Below are 16854 nucleotides of genomic sequence, written 5' to 3' on the forward strand. Positions count from 1 at the left end.
GAAGAAAGTCATATACACCAAGGATGGCTTGAGGGTGAGTAAAGCTTGGGGTAATTTTCATTAGTTAGTTCACCCAAAAATTAAAATTCTGTCATTAATTACTCACCCTCATGTCGTTCCAAACCTGTAAGACTTTCGTTCATCATCGGAACACAAATGAAGATATTTTTAATAAAATCTGAGACAGTTCTTTCCATTGACAGCTACGCAATGTTTATGTGAATAAAAGCATATAAAGTGTGTCTTCAGAAAATTTTGACTAAACCACTCAATTCATATGGATTATTTTTACGATCTCTTTATGAACTTTTTAAAGTGCCAAAGTGTCAGTTGCGTAGCTGTCAATGGAAAGTACAGAAATGGCTCAGACTTTATTAAAAATATCTTAATTTGTGTTCCAAAGATGAACGAAAGTCTTACAGGTTTGGAAGAACACGAGGGTGAGTAATTAATGACAGAATTTTCAGTTTTGGGTGAACTAACCCTTTAAATTAAATGAACATTTTTAAACAGTTCTCTCAAATGAATGAACTTGAATATATTTGCACTAAATAAAACTAGAAAATTTTGGAAAACTAAAATAAAGTAGCATTAGAACAAAAACAAATTAGTGAATCTCTTTAAACAAATACTTAATTTAAAGAACATAATACCCTGAAAGGAAAACTACATGAGAGGGATGCATTTGCCTCAGTTCACTTGGCTATAAATCTGTACGCAATACAATGTGACATTAAAACCAACGATGTTGCATTTCATAAAACTACACAACTCACTGGAAAAAGGACCTTGTTACTGGCAAAGCTACACTGATTTAAAAACAGCAGAGCTACTGTCACACTAATGAAAACGTAGTTCGCTACATTAGCATCGCTACTTTTAGTACGTTACTCCCCAACACTGTGTGGGTGCCGTTTGATTTGCCGTGTGAAGCTTCTAGGACATATCTCAGAGCCAGAGAGCAGATCCCGGCCTCTGCACGCAATGCAATAAAGGTTACGGCAGATCGGAGTTCTCCTCTCCTTCCACATATATTTAATTTTAGACAGTTTCTCCTCTCTACAGTAAAACAAGCAAGAAAAACATTGCTGTCTGTCATTGTGATCCATTTTTCCATGGTTTGTAGGAGGATATTTCCCATCTTCCTGCCTGCCCTCGTGTTGCCGTTAGACTGAAGTCATGGAAAATACATCATAGCGTTTATGCAAGTGTTCAAAATAAGCATGGGGCAAAAAGAGGAGAACCTTACAGTAACAGAAGAGAGAGACTGAAGAAAGAGAGAGAGAGGGAGGGAGAGCAGGTTGAAAGCATGTATGGAACTTCTTGCAGTCATTTTTCTAGTTGAAAGCTGGTCTGACAAAGAATAATTGAACCATAACCTGTCAGGAAAATCGTTTTCAGACCCAAAACTTTTTCTATGTCGACAACAACATAGCTGAATGAATGTGGGCCAAATAACTGTTCACATTCTCTTCCACTCCTCAGCATGAAGTTTTGCAGAGATTTTCCACAGCTCCAAATTTAAACACCATATTTGTTATTTTACGTGAAGGGGAACAGTGATAGAGTGATATATATCAGCCTGGCTGCAAGCCGTCTACTGTTAATTACAAATTGTATATGAATTGTGTGCATTTTTGTAGTGAATTCTGGGTAGATATTGCAGAAAAATTAATAAAATAAGCAGAAATAAAATAAAATAAAATTCCCATTTTTCAAAGACAGGGTCATACTTCAACCTCTAAACAATCTCCATCACTCAATGTGTACAGTTTGCATCATGAATGAATAAACTAAACAGGCAGAAGTAATACTAAGAGACCAAGATTCTTTAAGAACAAACTCGCCTTTAAGGGACACCGAGGGTTATTCTGATGGTGGCTGGCTCTCTGTGAGCCAACTGCTGATTCATGTCATCAAACCGAAAAAAAAGCACATTTTCCATATTTAATAAAATTTTCATGACCTCCCTTAAGAGGAAGAACATTCTCGCCAGTATGGTGTCTTAAACAATTAATGCATTAATGCCATGAATATCACGTTATGCAAAGCTACACAACCTGACCTCTACTGTACTTCCCCACAGACATATTTAAAAGACGTTATTGTAAACCTATCATCAAGATATTTCAGAAAAAAAGGCTGATCTCCTAATGAAAAAACTGGGAAACACATGTACAACACAAATCCACAAGCTTTCGGCAGGCACGGAAATATCTGGAAATAATCTGAATTAGTCATAGATAATCATAAGATAATAACTGGCCAAGAGGGGCTACCTAATGTGATTAATATTCCCAGCAGAGATGGGAGCAGCGATTTAATGGTGCACTGCTGCTGACTCTATCTTTGCCTTGTGCAACGAGTCACATGAAATCAACTGACAGCCTGTTTGTCTGGGCAGCTCTGAGCTGGCAGAAGACTCTAGCGACAGAAGTGTGCCTTCTCCTCCTCGACTAGGGGGGAAAAACACGCTCCAAAAACACAACGATAAACCCCGGAGCATCTTTCCTTCTCTTGCAGAATCAGGACATAGTTCTTGACCAATAAACAGAGAGAAACCAAGTCTAAAAAAAGGATTCTGCTCCTTGTTCAGTTTAGTTAACTAAAAATGAGCTAATGCAACACAATTGCAATGACATGCAATCAATTTGAATTTGTAAAAACTGGATGTTTACCTACAGAAACACAAACTTATGCCGGAAAATAATTTACAGAATTTATTGTTGTATAACGGGGGGTGGGGGGGGGGGAGAGTACTAAGATGAATAATGATATTATCAGAGCAGCATTATCTGATCTTGTCATTTTCATTGCATCTAGCTAATTATTTATATTAAAGTAATAAAGTAAAGTACTAAAATGAATTATGATATTATGCAGTAAAATATAGTAAAATTTTAATACTTTGTTGAAGTAAAGTAACTTCATCAGATGAGCATTATAGGTCATTTTCATTGCATCTAGTCAGCAAAATTAATTTAAATTTGTACAAGACTAGAAAATTTATAATAAGTAATTAGTAAAAAATAAATATTGTCTACAAGGCTTAATTTAATTGCATGAAAAAGGTCTTCTCAATTAATTAAATTATTTAAACTATTTTTTTTTTTTTTTTAGTGTAATAGATCTGAAACAACAACAACCTCTTTCTACTTCCGTTTTCCTCAACTCATCAGTTGCACCCACATGTCTTTGTTTTAAAGTGCTCATATGAGATGCACTGCCCGAGGGTCACTGTCTGTCACATGACCACTGAACAAGTCATCTAATTAGCCGTAGGCAGAGGCAAGAACTATGGCAACTGTGCATGTGGACATAGTGTGTCCTTATAACAAAGGTCATGTCGCAGTGTCGACCCTAACTAAACATTTGACTGTTAAATTAATTAGACTAAAGATGCTGGAAGCGTTTTCAGTGAAGGCCACACTTAAAAAATCCTTATTACCTGACAGATATCACAGAAATATCATACCCGTCTTTGTAACAGCCTTGAGCTGTTACAAAATAATTATAGTGTTTTTCTGAAAATTTCAAGAGACTACCCAAATGTACATATACGGAATTTTCCAACTAGTATTGATGGAAATTCCCTCCCCTCTAGAGATTTTGTCCCCTCCATGTACAGTGTTTATGTGAAGTCCAGTTTTGCAAAAGCCAAGATAAACATTGTCTACCCCTTTTTTCCCAAGTCTAAATTTCATTCTTTCTTTTTTAACAAGCTCATTGGCAATACCCTTATTCATGCTGGTTACTCTGCGTATTGAGGAAAATGTAAAAAAAAAATCCTCACTGCTAATAAATAAGGATATAGCCCTAAAGTGCAGGAAGATTAACATTTAAAACTTGCTAATGATAAACATTATATTCATTACTCTGCATGACAAAACCCTAAGAGGACACAGACGGATTGCTCGTGTCTTTGACAGCCCCCCATCAGGATGAAACACTCAATGCTAACACATCAATAACAGGGATCCAAATTCAAACTAGTGTTTATAGTGCTAAATTCTAGGGTTTTTAAGACCAGTTTGTGCCCATGTGATTAGAGGTCAGTTATAGATTTACTCTAATAATAATCAAAGCAAGTAAGTGAAGAAAAGGCTACTTCAGTGTACACAAATAAACTGACTACCACCACTGAGATATCTCATTCATCTCACTTCTTTATTGACATCCTTAGTGCCAAATCTATAATAATCGTTTTTCATCTGACCTGTTTTAAAGGATTTGTACAGTTCAGAATTACAATTTCCTGATAATTTACTCACCCCCATGTCATCCAAGATGTTTATGTATTTCTTTCTTCATGTCGAAAAGAAATTAAGATTTTTGAGGAAAACATTCTAGGATTTTTCGCCATATAGTGGACTTCAACAGTTACCAACAGGTTTAAAGTCCAAATTGCAGTTTTTAATGCAGGTTCAAAGGGCTCTACGTGATCCCAGCTGACGAATAAGGGTCTTATCTAGCAAAACGATCGGTCATTTTCTAAAAAAAAAAAAACTAAAAAATATATACTTTTTAACCACAAATGCTCGTCTTGCACTAGCTCTGCGATGCACCACGCATTAGGTAATGCGTTTTTCGCCCTACCGCCCTTATTCCTCAGCTGGGTTCGTGGAGCGCCCTTTAAAGCTGCATTGAAACTCCAATTTGGACCTTCAACCCGTTGGTAACTGCTGAAGTCCACTATATGTAGAAAAATCCTGGAATGTTTTCCTCAAAAACCTCATTTTCTTTTCAACTGAAGAAAGTAAGACATAAACATCTTGGATGACATGGGGGTGAGTAAATTATCAGGAAATTTTAATTCTGAAGTGAACTAATCCTTCAACCTCTAAAAACAAATCACCTATTTTATTGCCAGACTTTCCTTTTGCAAAGGAATCCAAACAGTTGATTCCATCTAAATTACGAGTGAAGGACACTGATTTGAAGTAGGACCATATAAAATCATCCAGTTGTCTCCGAATAGGATCCAGTGTCCAGAGTCGAGATGCCCATATATGGAGTTTCATCTGTAGGCATAGCCAGATCAGCGTGGTGTAGGTTGCTTACTTCAAAGCAATGCGTTTACCTCTGTTTACATTTGTGCATGTCTTCCCATTAATCAGCTTAAAATAAGCACAAGTAAGGGAGCTTTTCCATTTCAAGATCTTGGAGCAAATTCAGAGCTGTTTATCTTTGACTGAGTAAATCTGTTATCATTATATCCTCCCTGTCATGGAAAATATCTGGGGTTCAGGCCACCTTGTCAAGTATGTGATCATACCAATAAATGATCTGAGGATGAGTGCCAGAAGTGTCAGAAGAGGAGGAGATTGGTGAGGAGAGCCTGTTCTCTGCCAGAAACCCTAGCAATGGAGCTCAAGCTCAAGCTGAGCATTGCAACGGTTATGGAAATGTAATTAGTCACCCAAATGAGCAGTTCTGGAACTCCAAGACATTCTGTGGCATGTCTCTACACAGATTAAGCAGATCCGACTTGTGGAAAGCTTCTACTTAGCTCATTCACTCCAAACCAGATGCTTTTTCATTCAGTTCAGACTTCAAGGACCACATTTGTCAAAGCCTTTATTGTGTGTCAAAGGAACTTAATCACCTCTAGTAATAAAAGTATCTCTTACTCTTACAGTTTTCATGCCACTTTAAGGACATTAGCTACAAAAATGCATGCTACTGCAATGACTTATCGATAAAATAATGATATACAGTAAATCTGACCATTTCACTGCACTTCCTTAAATCACACTTTTGTCGTATGCAGTGGGTACAACAATGTCAAAGCCACGGGTTAAGGAGTACTGTGAGATCTGGGAGCAGCCGCTATATAAAAAACTATAATGTGAGATTCTGAAATAAACTGAGCAAAATGGAAACATAAGAGAGAGCAAAGCTAGTGGGGAAATGAGAGGGTGAAAATAAAGCACCAGGAGGGCTGCAAAGAAAAATGAGCCAGAAAAAAAACCTTACAGCAAACAGATACATCAAAGGGGGAAACATATTGTGGGAAATAAAGAACAAAGATTGAGGAGATAAAATCATCTGGATGGCTTGGAGACTGATGAATTTATCATTTTTGATTACACTATTTAGGGCTCAACAGTAAAGATTTTTTCAGCATGCCTGGACAGGCCAAAAAATGTTACATTTTCTTTACAAAGGAAATTTTTAATAATAGCCTGAAATTCTATAATAACACAGGAAACGCTAAGGCAGCAAAAAAATTACCATCAGCCAGCTAGATAATTTAGCTAACTGACATGTTTAAAAACCTGACAAGCAGACTTTACAACTATATCGTCACAGAAAACCAAATGTTTAACTTTGGAATAAAATGTAAGAGATAGCGCTAACCCAAAAGGACAAATGACAGTTCAGTCACCTGGCCCAAAACTGACTCAAGGCAAGTGGGCCATGCTTATTGTTGAACACTAACTAGGGTTTTCAACTATACAAGATTATGTCGCTTCCCCTTTGAATCGTGAAATAAGAATCTGCCATCCATGATATAGTTTGTCATTTTGCACCACAATGCAACACATTCTAAAACTGAATAGTTAAAAGAAAAAAAAGCACTTACGAAATCTCATCGTTCTGGAACTCCAAGACACCATGGGTATCTTCAAAGTCCTCTCCTCCACCTTTTGCTGTGCCTTCAATTGTTTTATAGGGGATTACCACTACTCCACGGGCTCCAGAGGTACGTGCCACCTTCACCTCCATCATACCAATGCTTTCACTGACATGAACCATTGGTTCCTCAAATGTGAAGATGCCAGCATGGTCATCATCAAAGATAGTCACAGTAGCTGTTGAAGGAAGGCCAAGGCCAGCTAATGTGTCCACATGATTGGCGCCTGGGTTCCCATTGTCGGTTCCTTCAGATATGACCTTGACGTTGCTGAGATGAACCAGGAAGTGTTCGTCTTCTTCAAAAATGTCATCGTCAATGATGTCCACTCTTATCTCCTTTTCGGTTTCACCTGGTTTGAAGACTATAACACCCTCTGTGAACTGGTAATCAGAGCCTGCATTGGCAGTGCCGTCCTCAGTGCGGTACTCCACCGACACAGTGCTAGTTAAGTCGCCGCCGCGTCGTACCACATTCAAAGCCACAGTTCCACAGTTCTCAAGACACTGATATGTGCCAGGGTCAAAGAAGATCTTGGAGGAAAGATCATTATCTGAGACTTCCGAGCGAAGTTCATGGATGCCAAGTGCTTTTCTGGCTTGGTCTGCGGCATGTTTTTTTAGTATATTACCCGCACCGGTCATAAGTCTAGTGGCCTGGCAGCGATAGAACGCACGACTCTTCTGCTGTTGGCTGAGGACGTGGTAGTTCGCGAGCTCAACCAGCTGCTCCATCTCTTTTTCCGGATGTTTCTGTTTCAGCTCCTTCAATATCCTAGCCATTTCTCTCCTGGCCTCATCCTCATCCATGTCTTTATCTTCAACATCCACCGTTCCGTCTAAGAACTCCTCGCCGTGAGAGTTAAGCATCCCGCCGTCCATTTCGATATCCGCCTTTGACTGGAGCTCTGGCTCACCTTCGGTCTCGATGATCATCCCCCTTTGTTTTCCGACTCTGTAACGTTTGTACACATACTTGTAGAATAGAAGCCTGCGGTCTGCAACCCAAGCAAAAAGAACACAAATTGGAAAGAAGAAGAGAGTAAGCAGTCCCTCCCAGACTTCCACGATACCTGGGGAAATCACCGCCAAGATCAGATAAAGCCACGTATATGCAAAGATACTCCAAGTGGCGGTGACAAAAAACACCCGCAGGTGCTTGACCTTCCGATGCTCTCCATCTGGTATCACAGAAACACAGAGACCGATGATGACAAACATATTAAAAGCTGCACTTCCAACAATGGTGTTTGGGCCCAGCTCGCCTGCGTCAAAGTTGTGTCCACACACTTCAACCACGGAAAGCAGAATCTCTGGTGCTGATGAACCCAGAGCCATGAGAGTTAGATTCGAGACTGTTTCATTCCAAATACGAACAGTAGTGGTTGTGGTTTCTCCATTTGGCTTCTTGATGGTTATCTCTTTCTCCTGGGATGTGATGACCTCAATGGAAGCCATAAAGCGGTCTGCAATGATGGATACCCCCAGGAACATGTAGAACAAACCAACAAAGTACACAGTGGCTCTGGCCAATTTATCCCCAAAAGACGGGTTCTCCGGCATCCACATTGGCAAGATCACTCCCTCTTTGCACTCAAAACTACCTCCACATGTCTCATGTGAAGAAGTTTCGTTAGGAGATGTATCTACATCTAAGCTCGATTTAGAGCTGCCTGCTGTGGCTGGCATAAGCTCATAGGAGAAAACTAAGAGGAAGATGCTGAGGTTCAGAGCAAGAGAAAAATAGTATGAAGTCCCAGATTGGCCCATGTTCCCAGTGAGGTATTTTGTTCCTGCTCTCCCGTAGCCTGTGAGGGAAGAAAAAGTGCGGAGTTAAGAATGATAAAACAGCAAGATGTTTGACCAGAATTCAAGATACTAAACAACAGTTAGTTCTGATGCTCAAATTTGATTGGCCGAGCAACGATCCGAGAGCGCTGATATTTACAGTTTACAGTAACAGCACTGGGAAGTTTCACCATTTGTATACATGCTTCATGACATCCCAGACCTGAGTATGTGAGCGTTGCTGAGTGTCAGCGGAGTTTGCCTGAAGCGAGTTTTAAAGTCAGAACATCAGTGTTTTCTCTCACTTCATGTTCGCTCAGAATGGGGAAAACCATTGATCTAACCAATTTCTTTGGTGGAGAAGAAAAATACAAAATAATTGGTAAATTTTTGTCTGAAAAATTGAAGCACTCAATATACTACACACCTGTCTTTATAAAACCAATAACACGTTCACAGTGGTGCTTTATTACTAAATCGGTGCAGCTGAGATAACCTGTGGCCTGTGATGATATTCAGTACTCTTCCTTGTGTGAAAGTGTTTAATTTAAAATAGAGTAGTAAGAAAAAAAGTGTCTGTTAATAAATCAATTTATTTATTTTATAGTTGATGACCTGGTTTAAGCTTTGATGATGGTGTAGACAAGCAGATATGTTGTACACCAGAATCATTCAAACAATACACACATATATACAACAGCTGTTTTGCATCAAATAGAAACACATTAATCAATTTAATAGTTTTAATTATATGCAAATTAATCTTTATCTTATTATAACCCTACTGAAAAAAAAAACAGCTTAATCCAGCTTAAGATGATATGTTGGTCTTAAACTTAGTCACCCAGACTGGTAGACCAGCTTGCTGACCAGATAAACCACCTAAACACCAGCTTGGCCAGGATATGGGACCATCTCAAACCAGAATACCATAGGCTGGTTATTTTTTCAGTAAGTAAATAACAAAAAGGTTTACATGTCATAAATGAACGATAGACTGCAGAAAGAGCTTTAGTTAATAGAGAAGAAAGATGTGCAAAACATATAATTAACTGCGTTTGAACTTAACGCTCTAGACATTTGCATTTCAAAGATGATTAATCTAAAGAAAAAACGAATTACTATGAATTTACATTCTCCCTTTTCACCCATAATACTATAACCTATGGTAAAAAAAACACATATTTACATACACCTGCAGACAGTCTGAAACATAGTGAAGTCTAAATACATTAAGGTGTACCTTTTAAAGCGAAATGCTGTGGTGATGTGAAGACCGCCACATGTAGATACAGCTGTGGTAGTTACGCTCGGAGATTCCGGCCAAACAACCTCAGTCAACCGGACCGTTTACCGGCAGCGCTTATTTGCAAAGTACCGCGACCGTTCACTCTCATCCTCCAGCAGTTGAATCATAACGGTAACGAGAGCTGTGTGTGAGACACGCGATTCATTTGGAGCTGCACAGGCAGAGTGTGCGGCGGAGAGTTGTAGGCTACTTTTCCTAAGTGCTGCAAGCATATTTTCCGATTTCCGTACGGATTCGCATTTCTGACCGGAGGAGGGGAGACCGTGTTCGGATGGCTGGATAGTGCGGTGGCTTTGTGCCAGACCCCCACGAGCTGATAACACTGAACTGAGAGAACACACACAACTCGATACTCTATGATAAAAGATAAGTAAGAAATTACATTTTCCATTAAGCAGCATCTGTCCCCTTGATGTGATTTTCAGCATGTTTACCTTTGGCATATTTTACATTCTAGTTGATTAACATAGGCCTATTTAAATATTAAATATCATACTGATAATTCATTACATATCAAATTAAATAAACGTTAAATAAAAGGTAAAAAAAATGATATGCTTAATAATTAAAAAACATCATTTTATGTGATAAAAAGTATAATTCACTTTTTTTTTTTTTTTTTTAGATCAACAGTGCAAAGGTGGTTGCAGGGCATTGCCATCCGGTTGCTAAGGTAGCTATGATAGGTGGTCGCTAAGGCGTTGAAGGCGGTTGCTAAGGCGTTCTAGGGTGCGTTTCCCAAAAGCATCGTTAGCCATCTAACATCGCAAGTTCCGTTGTTACTAACATAGTTCAACGATTTGGTGATTCCCGAAACCATAGTTCAAACGAACATTCGCGAACTGCATCACAAACTTGTGTGGTTGGAACGACAGCACTCGAGCTGTGGTTAGAAGCATAGTTTATTGTTTTTATGACATGTGGACTTAATAAATCGTTATCTTGAGCAAAATAAGCAAGCTGACATTAAGTACAATGTATATCTTTTATTTTGAATATATACAAATGTCATTTACATATTGTAGTTTGTCAAGAGTTTTAAAGCACCGTTTTTGAAGAGTGCGCATATGCGTACGTGCTCTGGTACGTAAGAATAAGCCTATGATTGAATCTGTAAATAAAGCAAAAGAACTGAGAAAAATGAGAATTAGTCCTCAGATACATTGTCCGTAATTTATAGCAAAAAAAAAAAAAAAATCTAGCATTAGCTAATTCGATCTCAAACTGATTCATTTAAAGAAGTTTATTACCAAAGTCCCTTTAAGACAAGTCATTTCACTCGGCGGCCATCTTTGATACGCCTCTCGGGCATGCAAGTGCAACTCCTATCTCTTTGAATGGGGAAACATCAAATTCTCCAAAACTGTTTGCCAAGCTTTGGATTAAATTTCATATTTGAAATCACCAATGAAATCTGACAACATCTGTCTCATAAATTTTTTTCCAAACACTTGAATCATGATAAAAAAAACTGTATTTTTTAGGCTGGATCAAGCTAATGCACATGCGCAGACCTAAATGCGCGTCTTTTGTGTCTCATTTCAGAGGCGCGCGTCTGACTGTTTCTATAGAAACCGGTGCTTCTAACGTCTGCTGCAGTGATGCGATGACTTTACCAGTTGGCGATTGGCTCTTATTTTGAAGGCGGGACTTATTCCGCCATATTGCGCGTTACACTTTCTCCCATTCAAAACAATATGAGTGACATGTCTTGTGTTATTCTATAGTCTTTGTTATTACTCACCACCCGTGTGACGTCATTCACCAACGTGAACGACAGGTTTACGACAATACGGTTTCGGGAAACAGTCTTGACTAGCTAGTTGATTTGTTAAACGATGTATCGTAGGCTACTATGGTAGTGAAGCAGCGATAATCTGCGTTAATTCTCTAGAGAAACCGTGGACACAATGATTTTCCAAAAGCCGCTACGCGCTGCAAACAAAATCCCATTCCGTTCTTGTGAGAAAACGCTGATGTTTCGACTTTCAAAACAACAGCTTCCTCGCTCCACTCTCTGCTCCGGGTTCACTCTGTATTGGCTCCGAAGCCATGAACATGTCACGTAGTGATACAACAAACTTGAAACATCACAGTGTTATTGTACTCATCTATGGTTGTATCCAGTAGGCTACTATCAGCACTCTCAGCACTTGTGTAAAGGACTATCAGGGTTAACTAAACTACAACCATTAAACGTTTTTATTACTTGAAATATAATAAGCGTTTATTGAAATAATACCAATAATAATATTTAAATATATTAGCATATATTTAAAAATCAGCTAGCTGCCAAAGCAACACTTCTCAGTTTAATTTAGTTTAGCTTGATGTAGGCTACTATAGCCTACTTGCTACCACAATTGATAGACTGTAGCTCTCTCAGCTCATTTTAACACATTTTACAATGCTTTAATTCATTCAGCAGTCCCATACATTGTTTCTCAAAAAAATAAAATAAAAATTAGTATAGAAAATGGAGGAGAACAAAAGTAGGCCTAAAGATTATTTTAAAAATCAAGTAAAGTTTAACATCAAATCACAAAGTGACAGATATATTAGGTTATCTTAGTATTATAATTTTAGTATATAAATCATTTTATTATTATATATAAATAATACAATATGCATTTGGCTGATCATATTTATCATCAGTGATTTTGTAAGATTTTCTATGCTGCAGTATTTATTTTAGGATGCATGTGCCGTTAACATTCAACAGAAATCTGTCAGTATTGAGCTGCACCATTCAGCTCCCTGTCTGTGTTCGTCACTTAACTGCTACTGCGGAAAAGACACTTTTGTGTCCTATCTTGAGTCAGTGTTATGCCATGCCAGGTCACATTTGCCAGTGACGTGATCCCTGTCGTGATGTGTCTCCCTGCGTTAGACCAATATGACCTGAAGGGCCTCCATTAATTTGAATCATGTTTCTTATTGTGCCTTGCCGATGGCTCCCTAGACAGAAACAATGCAGATGCAAATATATCCATGTGTACACTATAGAGGTTGTCTTGCATACTCGTACATGGTGCAATCTGTGTAATTGGTTTTGTGGGTTGACTTATGATTAAGTATTGGGTAAATGCAAAGAAAAAAGTAATATTCTGCATCATCCAAAGCTTCAGTTGCGTAGATGTCTATGAAGGGACAGAAAGCTCTCAGATTTCAGCAAAAAGATCTTCATTTTTGTTCCAAAGATGAACGAAAGTCTTACAGGTTTGGAACAATATGAGGGTGAGTAATTAATGAAAGAATTTTCATTTTTGGGTGAACTAACCCTTTAAGAAGTACATAAGAACAATTCATTACATGTATTGGGTACAGAAAGATGCCAATAAAATGATTACTCTGCATTTCACATGGTCTTTCAGCCTCAGCACATCTCAAAATGTGTCCTTATGCAGAAGCAAACACAAAATGTCCGAATGCAGATTGCCGTGAACTTTACATCTTGAGGCTTTTGCTGTTGTGGCCAGCTTTCACCTCGCATTGCTCCACAGCTGTGCTGTGAGACGAAGAGGGGAGGCCTTGAGATGGAGTGAGCTCACCGTTGACTCAGTGAGGTGTGTTATTCTCTCTCTACGATGACTATTTGTGCTTGCAGTTCCACAGACATGCCTGTCTCTTATGCCTGACCTGGTAAACAAAACCTTTCCACCGTAAAACAATAAATAAATAAGCAACAGCATGTTGTCACTTGCTCATGGGCAGTCAGTCAATGTGCTGTAGTTATGTCATGGAAGAGCTAGACTGTTCCCAATTCTCTCACCTCATTGACATGAGGTCAGAACTGGCATGTATGAGCTGTAGCAATTTACTGGGCTGCAAGTCTGAGAGTAAGTTTTAGTAGAAATTCCTTGAATCTATACATCAGCTTGGATGATGATGCATCTTGCTGTTTTTTCCTTTCTCACTCAATTTTCCTCTGTTTGCCTTGGCTAAGCAACTCGCAGAACCTTAAATGCAAAGTCGGCTCGAATGAAGTTCGAATCACATTGTCACCACTAAATTAATATAACTTCCAAGCAGATTAAAAAAGGAATGATGAATGTTTTTTTGCCACAATGGTGCCAATAATGAGAAAATGTATCAGCTGTATATATATATATATATAATTTATTAGACCACCACCTAATGTAAGGTTTGTGCAACATCTGCCTTAAACTAACAGTACTGGTGATTACGAAAATCATTTTTATGTTTCTGTAATGGTTAATCCACATCAGTATGTGTAAGCTCTTTAGTCACAAAAGGGTTTCTAATGCTAAAATATAATTATTGTTGGGATTTAATGGATTCAAAGATAGATCACACAAAAGTTTCATCAAAAATAAGTCTTTGCGAACAACTAGAAACTATTTGGAAGTCAGTAACAACAGAGACTGTGGATAAGTATATAAAAACAATGCCAGCAAGGTTACAATACTGGTTACAATTTCCATTTCTTGGTAAAACTATACCATCTCTTCAGATTCTATTCCTCATATTTTTGTTTTTGAAGGTTAATGTGAGGAATAATCAACATGTGTCGCTTCATGGAGTTCTGGAGAAACAACTTTTCTTTAGGCATCTTTGATAAACCTCTGACGGTAAATTTTCCACTGAACTAAAACTTGTTAAAAGACACCTGATTTACATTAGCGAGCATCAGATTATCGTTTTATAATTCGATTCAAACCACGCATTATATTCCAGTTCCAAACAAAATTATCAGCCAGCTGGCAAGTAACATTTTATTTACAAAAAGCCAGATTTTACTCTCATTTAGCACTTGGCGACCGTTAATTTGAACTCTGATTCCAAGTAATAAGGGGAAATTAAGTTTTTTTTTTTTTTTTTAAATAATTCTTTCTACAAGTAAATAATATTATTAGCTTTATAAAATGTGTCTGCTTCCTTTTTTGCTGTTAAAACAGTTGTTTACTTAATGACATAGCATAAGCAGTCAGAAATTTGCTAATTTAGCACATTTCACACAGCAACAATCAAAAACCATTATGATCCCACTGCAACTGATGCCAAAATAGAGAAAGTTATTAATTAATGCAAATGATGTCACCTTAACAGTCATTCATCCAATAAAATAATGGCTTTTAATGCAACTCTGCCTACCTAGAGATCCCTGAAGCAATCAATCCTATATGGACTCACCTCCGTATTCCCTGTGGTGCTGTGAGAGACTGTCTAGGGAGAGGAGCGGTGGCCGATAACCTGTCTAAATTTAACAGAAACAGGCATTGTTTCTGGCCTGGTGGGCCCAGTGAGCGCCTCTAAACATGGACAGCATAGCTGGGTTGTTGCTTATCGTTCTCCTCTCCCTCAGCCACTTCCATACAAGGCTGTGCTCGGAGCCTGTCACTTGTTACCCTGTCTGTGAAGCTCTCCTATCTGCCAGCTTCTTGTCGTTAACAGACACGTGCAAGATAAAGGGGCTCTGCTGGCAGGTAGCTTTCTTCTCCCCCTGTGCGTGTGGGCATACTGTATGTGTCTGTGAGCGAGTGTGTGTGTGTTTGCAAAGAAGGCTGCCGAGGACGTAAAAAGCACTCCTGGTGATTTTCCACAGTTCCCAGGACCCCAGTCGTGACATCTTCTGATCCCATGAGACATCCTGAAAGGTTTAGAGAAGCTGGCTTATATCCAGTGTTATTTTAGTATCATTGAGATACTTTTATACTGTAGGGTTTTATTAATATTTTTGATTAGTTTTTATTTTTTTTATTTTGTTTTAGTCACTTTTTTTGACATTTTTAGTTTTGTTTTTAAAATGTCTTTATAGTTTTAATTCATTTTTATTTTAGTTTGGTTCAAGTTAAACTAAATAAAAATGAGAAATGTTGCTTGTCAACTATAGCTGAAATAAGTAATTAAAGTTTTTTTGTGTGTGTGTGTGGTTTTAGTTAGTTAACTATAATAACCCTGCTTACATCCTAGACCAGATTAAGCTCACATACTGGAGGCGAGAGTCAAATGATATGATATGAGACAGAGCTGGGCTTCCTGCAAAAGTCATTATTACCATCGCTACATTTGGTATCAGTATATACATCCTGCCTCCAAATCAGTGCATTTACAATCAACATGCCGAGGCATGAGTTTAGTTATATGAGGGCAAAGTGATATAACACTTTTGGCCACTTTAGACGTGTTGCGTTTTGACATCTGTCTAACTGTGCTCTATGAGAAGGGCAAATAAAAAGCACATGGACTTGCAAGCACATGAATCATGACCGTGTTTGGCTAAAATGCAACATCCTATAAACATCAACGGAGCAATGGCTACATTTCAGTATGTGACAAATACAGGAAAACCATCTATTCTACTTCATACTTTCTGGTTTTGAATTTGTCAGTGTCTTTAATGTTATTCCTGCTCTTTATCACAATCAAGTGATAAAATGCACTTAGGTAAGCACTCTGTTGCTAATTTTATCACGACTTGCTGACGCTTTGAATTTGAATATTTATTTACATTTTGACAATAAAGGACAACATGACCAATGACATGTTTAAAGAAATTGTATAAAAAATGCAATTTGCAAAAGGTAAAGTAACTTTTTTTTTTTTTACATTTTGGAAAAAACTTTAAAACAACTTCATTTTACTCTGAACATTGACCTTATTGGAATCAGTTTTGTATTTAATTTTGTATAAAATGTTTTTTTTTTTCAGAGGAAAAAAACGGATCTAAGTGCAGCAGTCTTTTATTAAACAAACTCAAAATCTTCACAAATACAGAAACAGGGAACAGGAACTAGGCTTAGGAACAGAACAACCAACATAATCCAATGGAGAAACTGACCAAGAACAGACTGAAACACATGGCTTAAAAAGTCAGCAAACAGAGGAAATGGGATGATTAACAAGACAGAGGTGACAGGGATAACAGAATCAAACATGAGAACTAACGAGACAGCAGGTGAAAAAGATCAATCAATGAAACACTGGGAACCTGGGTCAAAGTAATGGGAACACAGGCAAACATGAGCTAAACACAATGAAATCTAATTACAAGACTCAAACATGAATAGAAAAACATAAAACGTGACAGTACCCCACCCCCCTGGAAGGCGTGTCCTCTACCCGTAATACATCAACAGGTGGGAGGGTGGATGACCTGG

The 16854-nt window shown here is 38.1% G+C and overlaps 1 protein-coding gene across 1 annotated transcript in view; it reads right to left on the reverse strand.

The window, feature by feature from the left end:
- The window catches only part of slc8a1a (solute carrier family 8 member 1a), a 50285-nt gene extending 35217 nt beyond the window's left edge, over window positions 1–15068 (reverse strand). Inside the window, 2 exon segments of the mRNA XM_051911971.1 lie at window positions 6587–8444; window positions 14888–15068. Coding sequence (XP_051767931.1) covers window positions 6587–8406 — 1820 coding nt within the window. The 5' untranslated portion in view covers window positions 8407–8444; window positions 14888–15068.
- Window positions 15069–16854: the final 1786 nt, after the last annotated feature.

Source organism: Ctenopharyngodon idella, chromosome 11 (assembly GCF_019924925.1).
Source record: "Ctenopharyngodon idella isolate HZGC_01 chromosome 11, HZGC01, whole genome shotgun sequence".
NCBI lineage: Eukaryota > Metazoa > Chordata > Actinopteri > Cypriniformes > Xenocyprididae > Ctenopharyngodon > Ctenopharyngodon idella.